Source organism: Saxophila tyrrhenica, assembly GCF_035928015.1.
Source record: "Saxophila tyrrhenica strain CCFEE 5935 chromosome Unknown scaffold_3, whole genome shotgun sequence".
Taxonomy (NCBI): Eukaryota; Fungi; Ascomycota; class Dothideomycetes; order Mycosphaerellales; family Extremaceae; genus Saxophila; species Saxophila tyrrhenica.
Window position 1 is genome coordinate 314630 of NW_027041735.1, and position 15999 is coordinate 330628.

The 15999-nt window shown below is 55.9% G+C and overlaps 6 protein-coding genes across 6 annotated transcripts; 2 read left to right on the forward strand and 4 right to left on the reverse strand.

Annotated features, from left to right (window-relative positions):
- Window positions 1-419: 419 nt before the first annotated feature.
- On the reverse strand, window positions 420-2453 carry LTR77_002024 (uncharacterized protein; the record flags this gene model as incomplete). Its single annotated transcript, XM_064799283.1, has 5 exons — window positions 420-1144; window positions 1203-1508; window positions 1563-2081; window positions 2133-2254; window positions 2320-2453. The coding sequence occupies 5 exons, from the start codon at window positions 2451-2453 to the stop codon at window positions 420-422; spliced, it is 1806 nt and encodes a 601-aa protein (XP_064662038.1).
- Window positions 2454-3499: 1046 nt separating this feature from the next.
- LTR77_002025 (uncharacterized protein) lies at window positions 3500-4916 on the forward strand (the record flags this gene model as incomplete). The annotated part of the gene is made up of 2 exons (XM_064799284.1): window positions 3500-4029; window positions 4109-4916. The coding sequence occupies 2 exons, from the start codon at window positions 3500-3502 to the stop codon at window positions 4914-4916; spliced, it is 1338 nt and encodes a 445-aa protein (XP_064662039.1).
- Window positions 4917-6348: 1432 nt separating this feature from the next.
- Window positions 6349-7521, reverse strand: LTR77_002026 (uncharacterized protein; the record flags this gene model as incomplete). The annotated part of the gene is made up of 1 exon (XM_064799285.1): window positions 6349-7521. The coding sequence occupies one exon, from the start codon at window positions 7519-7521 to the stop codon at window positions 6349-6351; it is 1173 nt and encodes a 390-aa protein (XP_064662040.1).
- A 782-nt stretch (window positions 7522-8303) lies between these two features.
- Window positions 8304-10499, reverse strand: LTR77_002027 (uncharacterized protein; the record flags this gene model as incomplete). The annotated part of the gene is made up of 12 exons (XM_064799286.1): window positions 8304-8471; window positions 8523-8660; window positions 8715-8952; window positions 9006-9177; window positions 9245-9259; window positions 9322-9369; window positions 9428-9640; window positions 9702-9743; window positions 9803-9974; window positions 10030-10254; window positions 10305-10315; window positions 10364-10499. 12 exons carry the CDS (start codon window positions 10497-10499, stop codon window positions 8304-8306), a joined length of 1578 nt encoding a protein of 525 aa, XP_064662041.1.
- Window positions 10500-12115: 1616 nt separating this feature from the next.
- LTR77_002028 (uncharacterized protein) lies at window positions 12116-13780 on the forward strand (the record flags this gene model as incomplete). The annotated part of the gene is made up of 3 exons (XM_064799287.1): window positions 12116-12182; window positions 12233-12294; window positions 12347-13780. The coding sequence occupies 3 exons, from the start codon at window positions 12116-12118 to the stop codon at window positions 13778-13780; spliced, it is 1563 nt and encodes a 520-aa protein (XP_064662042.1).
- Window positions 13781-13849: 69 nt separating this feature from the next.
- Window positions 13850-14372, reverse strand: LTR77_002029 (uncharacterized protein; the record flags this gene model as incomplete). Its single annotated transcript, XM_064799288.1, has 2 exons — window positions 13850-14110; window positions 14208-14372. The coding sequence occupies 2 exons, from the start codon at window positions 14370-14372 to the stop codon at window positions 13850-13852; spliced, it is 426 nt and encodes a 141-aa protein (XP_064662043.1).
- Between the last annotated feature and the right edge of the window lie 1627 nt (window positions 14373-15999).

The window sequence follows — 15999 nt, forward strand, 5'->3', positions numbered from 1 at the left end:
ACCTCTCCCCGCCCTCGTTATCCTCGTTTTGTGACGAAAGCGACGATCGATCGGACGTAATTGGCTTGGAGATCAGAGTATTCTCGGGCAAATTCTCGGATTCGGAGCTCTCGTCCTGTCCAAGCAATTGCCAGTCGAAGCCTTCGAAGGCGGGGCAAGGCGTCCGACAAGGCGACGGGATGGCTTGTATATACTACAGCCGACTTCACCGACCTCTACAAGCTTCCTTTATAATCTTCATTCACTCGAAAATCTACCGACAACACTGGACGACGGAGCTCTCGGGGATCATTCTTGAAGTACATTCATGTTCTCATAATGCCGTGAGGACAACCTAGCGCAGCGCAATCCTCGAGCCAACGCCAACTCAATCCTGCGATCGAGAGAGTGGCAGCTGTCCTGCAGCTAAACACACCACTTCACCCAAAAGCCATCACTGTCTGCGGCCCCTCCTCCGCCACAACATGCCCATCAATGCACGATGAATAACTGATCTTCGGCTGGTCCTTGAAGAACGCATCATACGTGCTGTTCATCGCCCCGCGAATATCGACCACCTCGCCGCCGGGAAACAGCGTCGCCCACGGATCACGGCAGGAATCCATCTTGCAGCTCTTCAAAACCATGAGCAGCGCCTCCAGACGATGGAACAGCTCCCGTTCCGATCGGCCATAATATTCCACCGCGCTGCCTTCAGGCTTGTCGGCGAGTCGGTTGTGCAGCTGCTGGCTATCCGTTCTCATGTCGTAGAACTCTCTCTCGCCGGTACACCAGGTGCTGTAGTAGAAGCTCTGCTCGTCGCTCATCAACCGCAGCGCCTTGTAGGTGTTGTTGTAGTAGTCGTGCTTCGCCAAGCCGATGGGGGTGTTTCCTGCGTTCCAGAACTCGACATTCACATGCTCCGACTTGGTGGAGCCGGAGAGTTGTTCTTCGGTGTAGGCGATGGGTTGTCCGTCAAAGTCGTCTTGCAGAGGCACACCGAGCATTTGCAGGATCGTGGGGGCCATGTCCGTGTGGCTGTTCGTGATGCTGGAGTTCTTGCCTTTGGCGACGTTGGGGCCTCGGATCAGGAGTGGGATGTTGATGTCCTCTTCATATGGGCACCGTTTGCCTGGGCTGAGACGGTGGTTGCCGATGTGGAAGCCTTGATGCAGGATATCGATCAGCATGCTTTCTTGCCCAGTACAAGAGGGATGGCGTACCATTGTCCGAAGTGTAGAGGATGTAGGTATTGTTCAATATCCCATAATCATCGAGCTTCTGCACCAACGTGCTCACCATGTCGTCAATGGCCGCGATGTTGCCGAGACGATCCTCGAACGTCTTATCGCAGATATCGAGCTTCTTCTCCGACAGCTTGGGTAGGTTGCGCACCCACGACGCTCCGCTCGGTGAGTCCGGATTGAAGTTGGGTGTCCGAGGAGCCTTCGCGCCTGCGAATTTACCTCGCCATGCCTCCGGGACGGGTGGTGGCTTGACTCCACCTTTGAGTTCTTGATGCGGAGCAACTGGAAGATGTCAGTACAACAAGCGCAGCACGGCCTGCATCTCGCTGGACTCACCCGGCGCAACCATCATGAAGAACTGATCCCCAGAGCTGGCAGCGTCATCGAGCATCGACAACGCCTTCTCCTGCGTGACATCCGTCGTATGCGTGCCTTTGTACTCGTTGTATCCGCCATTGCCATTGTTCGACCACCACGAATCGTAGTAGTAATAGGTCGCCGGATCAATCAAGAAGCTGCTGTCCGTCCAACTGCTGGGGTACGTCGAGCCCTGTAGGTACATCTTGTTGAAACCGTTGAGGAGTTTCCCGGCATAGTAGGTGCGGATGCCGGCGTTGCTGATCCAGACGGGGAGGTATTTGGAGTTGAGGCCCTCTTCCAAGAACTTCTTCCATCCGCCGTAGGGCAGGTGGCCTGATGTGACGTTGGTGTTGTGCGCCGCTCGGCCGGTGAGGAAGTTGACGCGGGATGGACAGCACCATGCGACGGTGCAGTAGTGCTTCGAGTATGTGACGCCCTCTTCTCCGAGAAGCTTCTGGACGTTCGGCATGACGGACATCGAGTCGAGGAGCATGTCTGCGAGCCATCAGTCAATGCAATCGATTCGAATAGTGTGATGTTGCTCACCTTGATCGTCCGTCATGACCACAAGGACGTTCGGCCCTTTGTGGTTGTACTCTCGTTCCGGAGCCTTCTTCAAACCTAGGCCCAAGCCCAGCCCAAGGGCAAGAGCGACCACGATAATGCATCTAGCAACGTCAGTATATATGATGTGCGTTGAAGACGGCTTGGGAGCCGCTTTGGTATTTAGTACACTATGCCGATCAGTACAAAAAGCCTTCGTTTGCGACCCGAAGCTTCTGAGGCTTTCTCCGTGCTTCCTCGGCCAGAGTCCCTTGACGACGGCGGTGATGTTCCTGGCTGTGACATGTCCTTGGACGATGGCATTTTACTTTCGTAGAGGTCGGATCATTGTCGAAACCACGAGGTACATCTGGGCCACGGGGAACAAGGACGGGCCACAACGTCAACTTTAAATGCAAGGAGAGCGGCTCACCAGCAAACACATGCATTGTCCCGTCATGGACTCATCGTTGGTGCCTGGAAAGGAGGAGGAATATGAAGTACACGAATACGAGAAAGCACCTACGCCCGCACGGCACAAGCACTGCCTCTGTCAGTACCCTACATGTATCCGCAGGGCGGCTCGCCGTGAAGCCGCATGCAGCGCCATGTGAGGTCAACAAGGTGGCCGCGGGCAGCGTGAAGACGGGTACAATATTGCAGCGAGTCTGCCACGAGGTCGCAGCCCCGGAGTCCAGAAGGTGACGAGAAGAGGTACATGGCACAGTCGTGACTTGTTCTCCGTTGATACCGGTGCCGCGGCGATTTTGCCAGTTGCCCAAAAGGGCAAGTGACCCATTGGTCTTTGGCGGGAACAACATGCAGTGGGACTGACGTCTCGTGGGATCTCATGTAAGGTCTAAAGAAGACCTCTGGATTCGAGTGGAGGCGCAGCTGCTTCGTTTGCCTCGCTCGGAACAACGTGGGAAACGCTTGGTAGGCTTGGTATTGCAGGTGATCCAATGGGTACGATCGGCCACCTTCACAAGCAGAACGTGGTGGAGATGTTGCAGATGAGGTTGTTTCGACCGCTGTGAGATGCCGCGTTGCCGGAAAAGCCATTGGCCAGAGCGGCTGAATGTCGCCGTGTGCGACGGTCATCTGACCAGCTACAGCATAGAGAATTCTGCTGCCTGGAAAGTGACCACCCAGCCGCGTAGACGTTTGCTCCTACACGACGTCGAAAAGTGCATGTACATGTAGTTGCAAACGTTTGTATGTCTATTTTGATGGAAGTACGTAAGCAGACACGTATTCTACGAAGGAAGGAATGCAAGCGTGCAAGGGACACTCACCTGCAACAGCACCTCCACTGACCTCCCAGACGTGTCTTGCAAACCTCACCATGTATGGAGTTAAGCACATCCAAGATGCTCAGCGTGATCGCAGGCTGCGCAGTGTCGATCCTCTTTCTGCTGTGTGCTTTCCCTGCATGGCACCTGTTCACATCTGCTCCGCCCACTCGTCGACCTCTAGACCTTGACGCGAGAATCGAGCGCCTGGTTCGCTACAACCAACATCTCCAGCATGCGTTGGCCCAGGCCACGGAGAGCGCCACTGAGCCGATTACTGCCGCCGTTCCGAACGACCCTCGCCAGGATGCATTCGCCTACGTATTCTACGCCACCTCGGATCCGTACGCCTGCTCTGTCCTGGTGAACATCGAGCGTCTGGAAGTCTTGGAGTCGTCCTTGGCTATCCACGTCCTGCTCTCCTCGGATGTGAGCCGCCAGTATCTCGAAGCATTCCGACAGGCAGGCGCAACAGTCCATGTGCGAGACCCGCCCCCACTGGCGAAAGATCTGGGAGGTTACTACAAGGACTGCCTGTTGAAGTTGCTGGCGTTCAAGATGCATGTGCTCTCGCCAGGGTTGGAGCGAATTCTAGTGCTTGATTCGGAGTATGTCGGCGAGAGAGCCCAATATCTTTCCTAGAGCATTGGTATCTGCAGACATGTGCTGACGGCCCTTCGCTACCAGTCAACTGGTGTTGCAGAACATGGATGCGTTGTTTGATGGTCTACCAGAGGTCGACTTGGCAGCGCCACGGGCATACTGGCTCTCTAAGGACTTCCTGGCTAGTACATTCATGATGGTATGTCTGTCGGACCGCCTTTGGGACAGCGTGCAGAACGGTCTGGCCAGTATCGAGTACAACAAGTTTGATATGGATCTCATCAACGACCTGCTCGGCGACACTGTCATGATGCTCAGCGGCAAGTATGCGACATTGAATTCGCACTGGGAAGATTGGAATCTGCCGAAATGGCTCGGAAGCACCATCAACATGACAACCGTGGATGCTGTGAACAAGCTGGTCAGGCCTCAGCTCGTGGTGCACAAAGCGCCGCCCCCGCCACAGGGGACTTTCAACGACAAGCGGGGCACGGTTGATGGTGCGGCCATGAATGCTGCTGTCGACGGGGTACCACAGCCTGACAGAGTGGCGGACTCAAGTCATGCCATCGAAGTTGATGAACCAGCGACAACAGCCTCGGAACCTTTACTTGGTGGTCTGCCAGATGGCTCCAATCCCGAAGTCGCTCAACCGCTTCCGTCCGCAAGTCCGCGATTCCCGACAAAGCATCCCATCACGCAGGAGCTGTACCTGCTTTTTGACACTGCAGCAGTCCTTCACTTTTCGGCAGTGGGCAAGCCGTGGATTCATACTGAAGAAAGTCTGGCTTGGGCGCACCCTGACGCCCATCCCTTGTTAGCCAAACAGATGGAGATGTGGCGGGAAACCGCTCTGAAGGTCTGTCCGGGCGAGCTGCAGTTCGCGCAGTGAACAACGGGAACATCAAGTTGAATTGCAGACTCGACTGCACACCTGATGCGGCCGGCTTCGAAGGTAGCAGATCGCAAGATCAGGCGATGGGGGAAGGATGCCCAGGTTACGAGGGGCAAAGTGTTGTATCGTGGACGATAAGTCAATGTGAATTGAGGCCCTCAAAGCCAGCGTCGTGGAGGCAGTGATCAGACGTTTCGATCGGAAGTCCTCAAGACCACATCCCTTGGAGAGGTCTTCGGCCATGGGTCCTGGTCATGTCTGTCGGCTCGATCAGCTGACTAGTCCGTGGTACATGCTGGAGGTTGATGTCGGACCTGAGCGCCCCAAGATCGGGCGGTAGCTGTAGGTAGCTGCCATGACAAGATGCACATGGCCTTTCATCATTGCAGAATCCCTCAAGAGTCCGTTGCTGCGCACAGAGTAGTAGGGCAGATGTATCGTGCCACGCCAGAGGGTGCGGTGGATGTAAAGCTCAGGATCTTGATAGCGCTCGTATCACTCGCTTCACAGTTTGTCCGCGGTCGAGCAGAGAGATAGTCCTACGCAATGGAGGACTAAAAGAATGGACGGCAGGAGACAAAAGAAAAAGGCAACCCGGCGGACGGGGGAAGAAGACAGGTGCGCTCCTCGGTGCCCTGCCCCCAAATCCGGCTTGCAAAGAGCTGACTGATGAGAAGCCGAGAAAACGCCGGACGCCGTGTCTAAGGCCAACGACCTCCGTAACATGCCATGCATCGAAGATGGCCTTATTCTAGATCATGAGTGAGGCTGAAGGGATCGCTTCTCGACGTACTTCGTGGACGTCGAAGCGTTCGTCGCAAGATTTGACTCCACATGGATATGTGGCAGATCTACCGACAGTAGACTGCATAGGAGCAGGCAGCGACCTCATCAACGGCCATGGGAGCGCAACATGACCCTGATTCGTTCCCAGGGATGGCCGGCAGCGGCATTGTTCGTGACGAAGGCATCTTCTTCCCGTTTATCTGCCTTGCTCAAGTGGTGGCTGGTGGCAGCAGCGCCGATATCCACCGCGTTATATTGCCGCCGCTACGCCAGTAGTGGCCGGTGGCAGCGTCGATCGCATCGACAGTGATTCCCTCCCTCTTCGCTTCCTTGTCTCAAAAGTGGCTGGTAGCGGCGTCGTTGATGTCGACGTGCTGATGTGCCGATTCGATCCGCAACCGTCGACTGGGTAAAAGTGTGGTAAAGTTCCGTGCCGGACTTCAACATGTGGCACACTCGCCGTGGCCCAGAATCGCTGTTGCAATGGGCGAAAGACAGTGAAGCCCTTATGCAGCTTCATCCTCTAAAGCCAGATGCACCGGAGCTGCGAGCTAGACCGTATGACTTCACCTCCAGAAGCAGATATAGTCGGATCCTCGTGACAGTACGGTAGTAGCTTGCGCTCACAGTCACCACTCAACACTCAGCTTGCTCTGACTGCCAGACCAACACTTCCCGTCTCGAACAGCTCCACTAGTCCACTGCCTACACATTCTTCCAGTATCCACTGAAAGTCAAGCCCCCAGAACTCCTTCCACTTCTTGGTCTTTCCCGGCAGAACACCCGCCCAGTCTCCACGACCGCGCTTCGCCCGACTAGATGCATCGTTCGGGATGTTGCCATCCCACTTCTCTCTCAGCATCTCCACCGTAGCCTCCTTGTGCCGCGGCGAGAGCTGCTTCAACAACGCAAGTAGGTGCAGTCGAGCGGAAGTCAGGAGCTTGAGGTAGGCCCCCGTTGATGGTAATGAGAACCTCATGGTTTGCATGTTGTGTTGAAACTTTGCGCCGGGAGCTGGACGGTTCGAGCTGGTGGCCAATGTGCTCCCACCGCCGCCACTCTCGTGCACAGCGCCAGTTCCTCCTACTGCAGCCAGCGTTCCTGTGGCAGCTTTGAAGCCAGATTGAGAGAGCGTGCTGAGCGAGGAAGCGCCCGGTCGAGCGAAGAAGTCGTTCATACTCGACGATAAGGCGCTCGTGGAGATGAGATAGCCTGCTTGCACCAGCGCTCGCACATCATCGTTCGAGAGTTCGCTCGTTGGTGCGATGCTGGAGCCAGGGTTTGCGTCCATGAGGGCTAGGTACTTGTCTTTGATATCATCCTCCACACTCCCACTCTCGCGGACGCTCGCTTTCCAGTCCTCAGCCAGCACGATGCCTTCGCCAACTGCAGCGCCACCTTTGCCACGACCAGGTACAATGACTTTCCTCACGGCGCCTTGCGAGATCAAGCGTGCCAGCTCTCGTTCCGTCCCAGTACTACTCGCGCTCAGGGCGTGTAGATGCGCGACACTCACTATACGCGGCAGCGTTCGACGAAAACGCAGGACCTCGCCGATGCGCTCAGAGCCCATGCCAGCGGCCTGCTCAGGAATATCAGTCCACATGTTGGCGTGGGTATGTCGAACAAGCGTGTTGACATCCTGCGGGATTCCTCTGGGTGCCAATGACGGGACCAGACCCGTATCATCCAATTTATCGTCCGTGGCCGTCTGCTGGGCTCGGCTGACTTTGCTGGAGCTCGTACTTCGCTTTGCAGTCTTCAGTGGCGATGGAGCCTCTCGCTTCCGTGCAAAAGGGCTCGCAGTCTTGGGCATTGTGAAAACACCTTCGACATGTATTCGCCCTCGTCTCAGCCCTTATTGATGGACAGGCTCCTTCCTTGTCGTCCTCCAGATCGAGTAGGTGGCGTAGGTATGGTGAGCGTCATGCTTCACCGAGCCACAGCGAGCACCAAGTCGCGATAATGTTATTGCGATGTCGCCAAGCTAATCTGATGTCGAGGTGGCCTCATCAAAGAGTGTGGTGAGTAGAGATAGAAGTAAGGTAGAAGCAGAAATCTGCCTTGTACCAGCGAGGCAAGCTTGAAGTGCAAGGCGCTTGGGCCACAAAAGCGGCGTTGGCAAGTCCGAGATAGCCCACCCAACGCCAACGACACGGATACACTCTTTCACTCTACGGAGTACATCCGCCTATGAACTGTGTCTCTCGATGTTGGAGAGCATGCATTGCACGTTTTTCCGAATAGAAAGACCGCGCGATGTCATCACATCCACCTATTGCTTTTGGCTTGTACTCCGGATATTGTTTTACAAAGAACGCCGCTAAGCCGATCAGCGAGAAATGACAGCGATGATGTCCTGAGGGAATGGACTGGTGATCAAGAGATGGAGAAGGTAGGTAAAGACTGAGTTCTGACTGACACTACATTTACACAACTCCCAAAAGACAGACAGTGCCCAACTCCTGACCGTTGCTGTCTTCTCCAGCAGCAGAGCCATGTGAAACAAATCCTTATCCAGTAACGACAGCAGCTCCTCTCCACCAAAGAAGATTGATAATCAGCCCACCGCTTGTTCCCGTAACTCGAGTGACGACTTCACGAATCGAAGTCGTAAATGTTCCAGACCTGCCTGCTCAGATCACACCTCCCCTGGCACTCTGTATGGATTCCGGCTCGATTTGCCAGGACGCCATACCAGCAGATCGGGATAGAGCCGTCCGCTGGCAGCTCCACGGTGTCAGGGGTGCGCTCGTCATTCCCAAGCTGGATCCAATCATCAGCGTGTGAACATGGAGTAAGGGAGGGGATACACACCTTTGAGCACCAGTAGGCGGCTTTGTAGTACTCGACCAAGTCGATGCCGTACTTCGAGATCAGCATGTCGGTGATGGCAGGCTCCGCCATTTCGTACAGATCGTCTTGAGCCTCCGCCTGACGCCAGAATTGCATGCACTGTTGACGGTTAGCATCTGTCTTTGCTGCTTGTCAAATTCAAGTGATACGCACGAAGCTGTTGCCGTCGCCCATGTCCACCCAACGAGCACCATATCCAGAGAAGGCGTTGTCATTGTCGTTGCATTCTTCTTCGCTGTCGACCAGGTCTACGTTGATGATTCGGAGGCCGCCGGCTTGGATAGCCAGATCGATGACTTTGGTCTTGAATTGACCAAACGCCCCTTCAATGGTCTGGCGGAAGGAAGGGTGGGTGGACGAGAGGAGTGTCTTCCCGTCGGCGTAAAATCCACTGTTCGACGAGTCAGCGACGCTTGAAACCACGGACGGGGGAGGTGAGCGGACGTAATCGGACTTGTGTTGGTCTCGCCGCCCCATCCATCCGGTCGCGGATCGCCGTGGGGCAAGAGTCCGAAGGATTCACCCTCGTCGTTCCGCCCTAAAGCCAGCCGGCCGATTTGCTCCAGCTTGTTCCATGCACCCGAGAACAGATCTACCAGGGCAGGCGACAGGTCGCCTGATGAGAGAATTGTAGGTTAGCGAGTGACTGGGCCTCTAAAGGTCGACGTGCTCGAGCCACATACCTGTCGTCACTTGGCCTACGATAGGGTGGGTATGTTAGCATTTTCTCAGGCGAGGACGTATTTGAGTTCTCGCTTACCTTCTGCGTCTTGAGAAGCCGAGATGGTGCTGAAGGTTGACCCAACCACTGCAGGATATTCAGCAAGGGCATACCACCGCAAGGCTCGCAATAATCCACGACTCACGGTATGTGCCACTCGACATCGCGCCAGCGCCACGGCCACCATTTGTAATGGCAGCTTCCCTTTTCCTCGCAGCATCAAGGCGACGTTCCGCCTCATCAACGGCGTAGTTGTTCTGTCGAGCCGCATCCGCAAGAGAATTTGCGACACCGACGGCGGATGCTGCCGCGATGGCAGCGAAGTTGGCTCCCACGCTGGCTACACCTGCGACGCCACCTAAATTGAGATGGATCAATATCCTAAGCTCGTGCCAGCACAGGGTTAGAGAGCGACGCACCGACGATGAAGAAGGCGGAGCTGATCAGGGCCGCCGTCAAAGCTGGAAGTCTGCGATCAGCAAATGTGAACGGCGCGCCGGCTTCTCACAAGCAGACTCACCTTGCGTATTCAAGCTCGGTGGCCTGGAGAAGTCCACCGCGATCTGATCAAGGAGAAGGGTGTTGTTGATGACCTCCTTTGTCAAGAACTCTTGTGCGACGTTCAATTGGGAGTGGAAGCCCTGCACAGCCTTGAAGATGAGATAGAGGTCTGGTCTTCCGAGCTCTCCGACCTATAACAGCGTTAGCACTGCCACCCTCTCGTACTGTCCATCCGGGGGTAGTTACCATGGTGTCACAATTGGGAACATCCAAGTTGCACTCGCCACCAATCGTGCCACAGTTCGCAGCCCCGATATCTCCAGCGTTCGGGAGGTACTCGGACGCCAACGTCGTAAGCCAGCCCTTTTCCTTTCCACCCTTGGTGAAGGTCTCTAGCATGGTGACCGGCGATCCGATGCCGCAGACATTCCTGGACTCATCGCAGTACCCGTCGTTCCAAACGCTAGAGACCTTGGGAGAAGTCAGCGTATGGACTCAATCCAGCTTCTTGTCCCGCTTACAGCTTCGGGATCTTGAGAGGTGTCAGCGCGAAGTCAATACGGTTTCTCATATCACTTACCATCCGTATCGAGAAGTTTGCAAAAGAACTCGGTGTTCTTGTATGGATCTGCCTCTTGGGTGTCTTGTGGCAGTGCGATCGGAGTACTAGCTGCGAATGCAGCGAGGCCAAGGAGGACCAGGCGAGTTGAGATCATGGTTGAAGATGGGTGCAGATTGATGAACGGAAAAGAGTGTTGTGGAACAAGACAACGGTATGAGCCACCTGGCCAATACTTATAAGTTGTAAAGACTCGTATTCGCAAACTTCATCTACACCTCTGCAAGGCTTTCCAGACCAGCCCGGGTGTTTGGGGGGTTGTATGCAGTCACTAACTGCGCTCCTCCAATCCCTCTCCATGGGTGTTCTCGTGCGTGTCCGTTGGGTCCAGCATAGCCCACACGATAGATCTACGCGCAAGATGGTGATGAGACACTGGTGAGCTTGGCACGCCATCAAACGGCAGTCTCGTCCGTTGTCGTTGGTCCATTTTGTCCAAACGCAGATGAAGGATCTCCTAGCAGTGCAACGGTGAGCACTGCTTCCTGCCATAGGAGTGCTAGCCAGGCCCGGCAGAGGTGAGGATTGTATCTCTACGCCAGGCTGTGGATGTGTTCTATTCGGAGTGCCGAAATTCCTGGCAGATGGAAGAGACAGTCCACTTAAATTTTGCCCATCCTCAGCGGTGGACCGTATGTGGGCAATGTTTTGTCACCATGCCACGGTAGCCAGTATGACGCTCTCGAGGCGCTCAATGACGGGTGATCGTTGACCGGCCGGTAGCCTTCGTCACTGCCATCGCACAGCACCTTGCGCGCATGTACACTCCCCTTCGAAGCAACAAAGGCGATCGTGCAGGGCTAGTTAAAGTGTTACCCCTGCCAGGCGCTGCGATAGCTGGGTTGATGTGCCATGTGGTACGCTTCTCCTCGCAAGGAAGCTTGGAAGTGCGATATTGCACCTTGGCATGGTGTTGGTGAAGGACAAGAAGCACCAAAGGGCCAGAGAAGGTGCTGAGGACAAGAGTTAGCGTGCGGAGGAAGCTTGGAGATACCCACGATGCTCGGGTTCGCATAGTTCGCGTCGCCGCTTTCGTACGGCCGAGCCGGCAGCTGTCCTAGATGCTTGTCTGCATGTATTTGATCCCGGTACCAGGTGCCACGGTGAGGCGGAAGGAATAAATAGACCCACCCACGCGTAGTGACTTCGGTTCCGCACGTCCCGGGCATCGTGATAATCCGCAATGTCGTCGTCTCAGCCACGGATAACGATCAGGTTGCTTCCTCGCCGTCCACCAAGCCGACAAGATGGCCTGCATCTTCGAGACCAGGACAGCCACAAAGTCGGGCTACACTGCAGTCCGGTAAGGGCAGTGTATACTTGCAGCTGGCTCGGGCTTGTATGTTGTAGGTCATCTCTGGAGTCCATATCGAAGTAGAAGCGCCGACGTAATCTAGGAGGTACGGCGTGGGCGAATCCTGCTCCTGGGTACCACTCCAGACATATATCTACCTCCAGTCGGACCGGCCAAAGCATTCTTCCAGGTCGCCATTTAAAAAGTCGGAATGTAGAGAGAAGTAGAAGCAGAGGTCATGTGTTGCAGTGCAAGCTTGGGCCATAAGGTTGGCGAGCTCGAGTAACGACAACGCCAACGACCTCTCTTTCATTCTACGTCCGTCCATGAACTCTTCTCCCGTCCTTATACGTGCCCTGTCCAGAACCGCAGGGTCAACAACAACATTCACGCCACTCTTTGCGGCACGATACAGCAGCATGGCGGGCAAGGCGTCCTTGAAGCGAGCAGAGGACTTTGTCGACTTCCTCAATGCCTCGCCCAGTGGTACGAATGTCAAGCACCACGTTGATGGGCAAGACTAATTCGCAATGCAGCATTCCACGCTGTCCACTCAGCGAAGCTCCGCCTGGAGAAGGCCGGCTTCAAGCAGATCAAGGTACAGCAACCAAACCAATACAAGCCCACTATTCCTAATGCATTACCAACAGGAGCGAGACCCCTGGTCGTCCCACCTCCAACCAGGCGGCAAATACTACCTCACCCGCAACGCCAGCACCATCGTAGCCTTCGCCATCGGTTCGGCATGGAAGCCGGGCAACCCTGTAGCCATGGTGGGCGCCCACACCGACTCGCCCTGCCTCCGAATCAAGCCCGTCTCCAAACGCACCGGCGATGGCTTCATGCAGGTGGGTGTTGAGACGTACGGTGGCGGCATGTGGCACACCTGGTTTGACCGAGACCTGGCCATTGCGGGGCGGGCGATGGTGAAGGGCAAGGACGGGAGCATGGAGATGCGCTTGGTGCGGGTGCGGAAGCCGATCTTGAGGATACCCAACCTGGCGGTGCATTTCGGTGGAAGTGTGCCGTTCGAGTTCAACAAGGAGGCGCAGCTGTTCCCGATTACGGGGCTGGTGAGCGCTGAGCTCAACCGGACGGGCAAGACCGGAGAGGAGGTCAAGAAGGAGGAGACGGAGAAGGCTTCAGGAGCGGGCTATGAGCCTTTCAAGACGCCTACACAACGACACCACCCATATCTGATCGACCTGATCGCCAAGGAGGCAGAATGTAAACCGGATGACATTTTGGACTTCGAGCTCGTTCTGTACGACACGCAAGCCTCGTGCATTGGTGGGTTGAACGATGAGTTCGTATTCTCTGCACGTCTGGACAACCTGGGCATGACCTACTGCGCTGTCGAAGGTCTCATCCAATCTCTCACCTCACCAACCGCGCTCAAGGACGACCCTACGATTCGCCTAATAGCCTGCTTCGATCACGAGGAGATTGGCTCCAACTCAGCACAAGGCGCGGACAGCAACATGCTGCCCTCTGTAATTCGCAGATTGTCTTGTATTCAATCATCAGCAACACCAGCCTCATCCGATAGCGAGAAGTCTTATGACCGCGTCAACAGCGGCGATCAAGACACCAGCACAGCGTACGAGCAGACCCTCTCGACAAGCTTCCTGGTCTCAGCAGATATGGCCCACTCAGTCAACCCCAACTACAGCGGAAAATACGAGCCCGAGCACAAGCCGGAGATGAACGCAGGCACGGTGGTCAAGATCAACGCCAACGTCCGCTACGCCACGAACTCACCCGGCATCGTCCTGCTCGAAGAGTGTGCGAAGCGGGCCAAAGCCGCTTCCTACCAGCCACCTGGCTCCAAGTCCAGCGGCAAGGACACCGGCGTGCCATTGCAGCTGTTCGTGGTGAGGAACGACAGTCCCTGCGGCAGCACCATCGGTCCTATGCTGTCGGCGGCTCTGGGCACGAGGACAATCGACGTCGGAAACCCACAGCTAGCCATGCACTCGATCCGGGAGACGAGCGGATGTTATGATGTCGAGCACGGCGTGAATCTCTTCGACAGTTTCTTCGAGCACTACGGCGCGCTGGAACCCAAGATACTCGTCGATTGACTGGACGAGCCGGACAGAGCCAAGCTGTAGCACTAGCATCTATACCCACTACCCAACCACCGCACCAGATCAACCTTTCATCTGCATATCCACCGCCGCCATCTCCAAAGCACACGGATCCCTCTCGTCGCCCACAAAATGAATCGAGAACTTCTTGTTGGTGATGAACAGGAACGTCACGTCCTCATCCGCGGTGGCGCCGTGATACATCGTCCCGCCCTCCGGGAACCAGACCCAGCTGCCCGCGCCGTACCGGCCTTGGTGGGTGTCGAGCACGCCGTCCAGGACGTAGAAGCCGTGGCCGCAGAGGTGGGAGTGCCAGGGGTTGGTCTATTCACAAAGAAAACGGTGGAAGGGTTAGCAAGTCCCACCAATATAGTTGAGAATCCTGAGCGGGTATTTGAGCCTTCAAGCGAGGACGACTTACGAAGCCAGCGCGATAGGTCATCTTGAGCACCATCATGCCGGTCTCGGCGTCGTTGTGGAGGGCCTTGTGCTCGAGGTGGGCGTCGATGTAGGGGATGGGCATGATGTCCCATTCGCCCTGGTTGGTGTCGACGACGCTGAGTTCGACGGGTTTGGCGGGGGGCATGGTGGTGGGTTGTGGTGGTGGTGCTGCGGGTTGGGCTGGGTTTTAGATGCTGGTAGATATATGTACTTGATGTTGCTCCTGCGGTGTTTGAGGTCGGCTGTTTGCAGAAACGGGGCCCTGTTCTTCCCAGCTTACTTCCACCAATACAGGTTGAACCAAGAGAGTGTTCTTGATAGACGAGAATCAAGGTATTGGACTACAAGGCGGAATGACGGCCATATGAGTTCTCAACTTGTACCGGCAACTTAGACTTCAGACCCCTCATTCGGCCATACAGCCATTCCCCTCATCCATGTCAGGGCCCCTCGCTAGGGTCGGTGATATGCCCGACCCCATGAACGACGACGGAGAAAGTTGAGAGTACAGCATTATCGTGCTCTTCAGCGTTGATGGTGGCCCCTCCCATCGGCACGGTACTACGTGCCAACAGAGGTCCAAATGACCTTTCTGTGAGCTGGAGACGCCACTCAGCACCGTTGAGGGCGCGGCCAATGTACAGCTCAAGATAAGTTCGTGGCAGAAGGAGATATATCGGTTCCACATGAGTTGGAGATATGCTGGCCTACCGTGCCGCAGAGACGTCCAGACTGCGGGACTCTGCGTGGAGCTGTCATCTGCCAATGGCTTGGAGCACTGCTTTGCTTGCTAAAGGAGAGTCGTATGACTTAGTGTCGCCGCACGATCGACTGTTCGACTGGCGGCCGCCGCTCTTGGCCACTTCTACGTATTAGCCTGTCGGTTGCCTGCAGACGTGCAGATGCGCGCAACCGTACCCCAGCAATTTGGGGGTATACAGAGTGAAGGATAGACCACGTCTGCGTTGAGGCCGATCAAAATGCTGTACAAGTCGCCCCGCTTACTTTGGGGAAGGCAGTGCTATCGGTGCCGTCAGGATACCTCCCTCCTCTCGCTCCAGGGCCGGAGCAGTCTTCCGCTGGTAGGGTCGGTTTAGCAGCTGGTGCCGTGGCAGCGCAGCATCAGCCAACTGGTCTCCATACTTCCAGGCAGAGTGTTCCCGCAAGCGGCGGCAGGAGGCGCGGTATGGTAATCATGGCAGGTCGAGGAGAGCCGGAGGCAATCAGTCGGGTAGGGCGGTAGTTCTGAGGCTTAGTGAGCAGGCAGCGAAGGCGGCATGGTGCCTGCGATGTGGCCTTGTCCCCATCAAATAGCATATGTAATACAGCTTGTCGTCGTCTCTGCCGGCGGTGCAATCTAGGCCATGCGAAGTTATGTGCTGCCCGTATCTTATCCGTCCCCTCGTCTCCAGGCGCGCTCGAGGCACGCTAGCGGGGAGCTTTATCGGACGAGCTTCTGCTTGAAGCTGACCTGAGTCAACGTCGCCGTCACCGAGCAACATCACCTCTCCGCCTCTGCCTCCGCGCTCCTCGTGCCTGAGACACCTGACCTCCTCTTCCCCGTCTTCCCTTCTACTTCGACTTCTTATCGGGCATTGCTTCCGGATTCCCACCTATTAATCAGCAAGACTCACCACAGACGCTCATTCCCGCTTATCGCGTCATCCGAGGACTCGACCTAAGACGGCCATCACGCGCTGCACCTCGTTCCCGCCGCCCTCTTCCACCCGGCCACACGCAACGGACCAGTGACGGCATCCTGGCCACGTGCT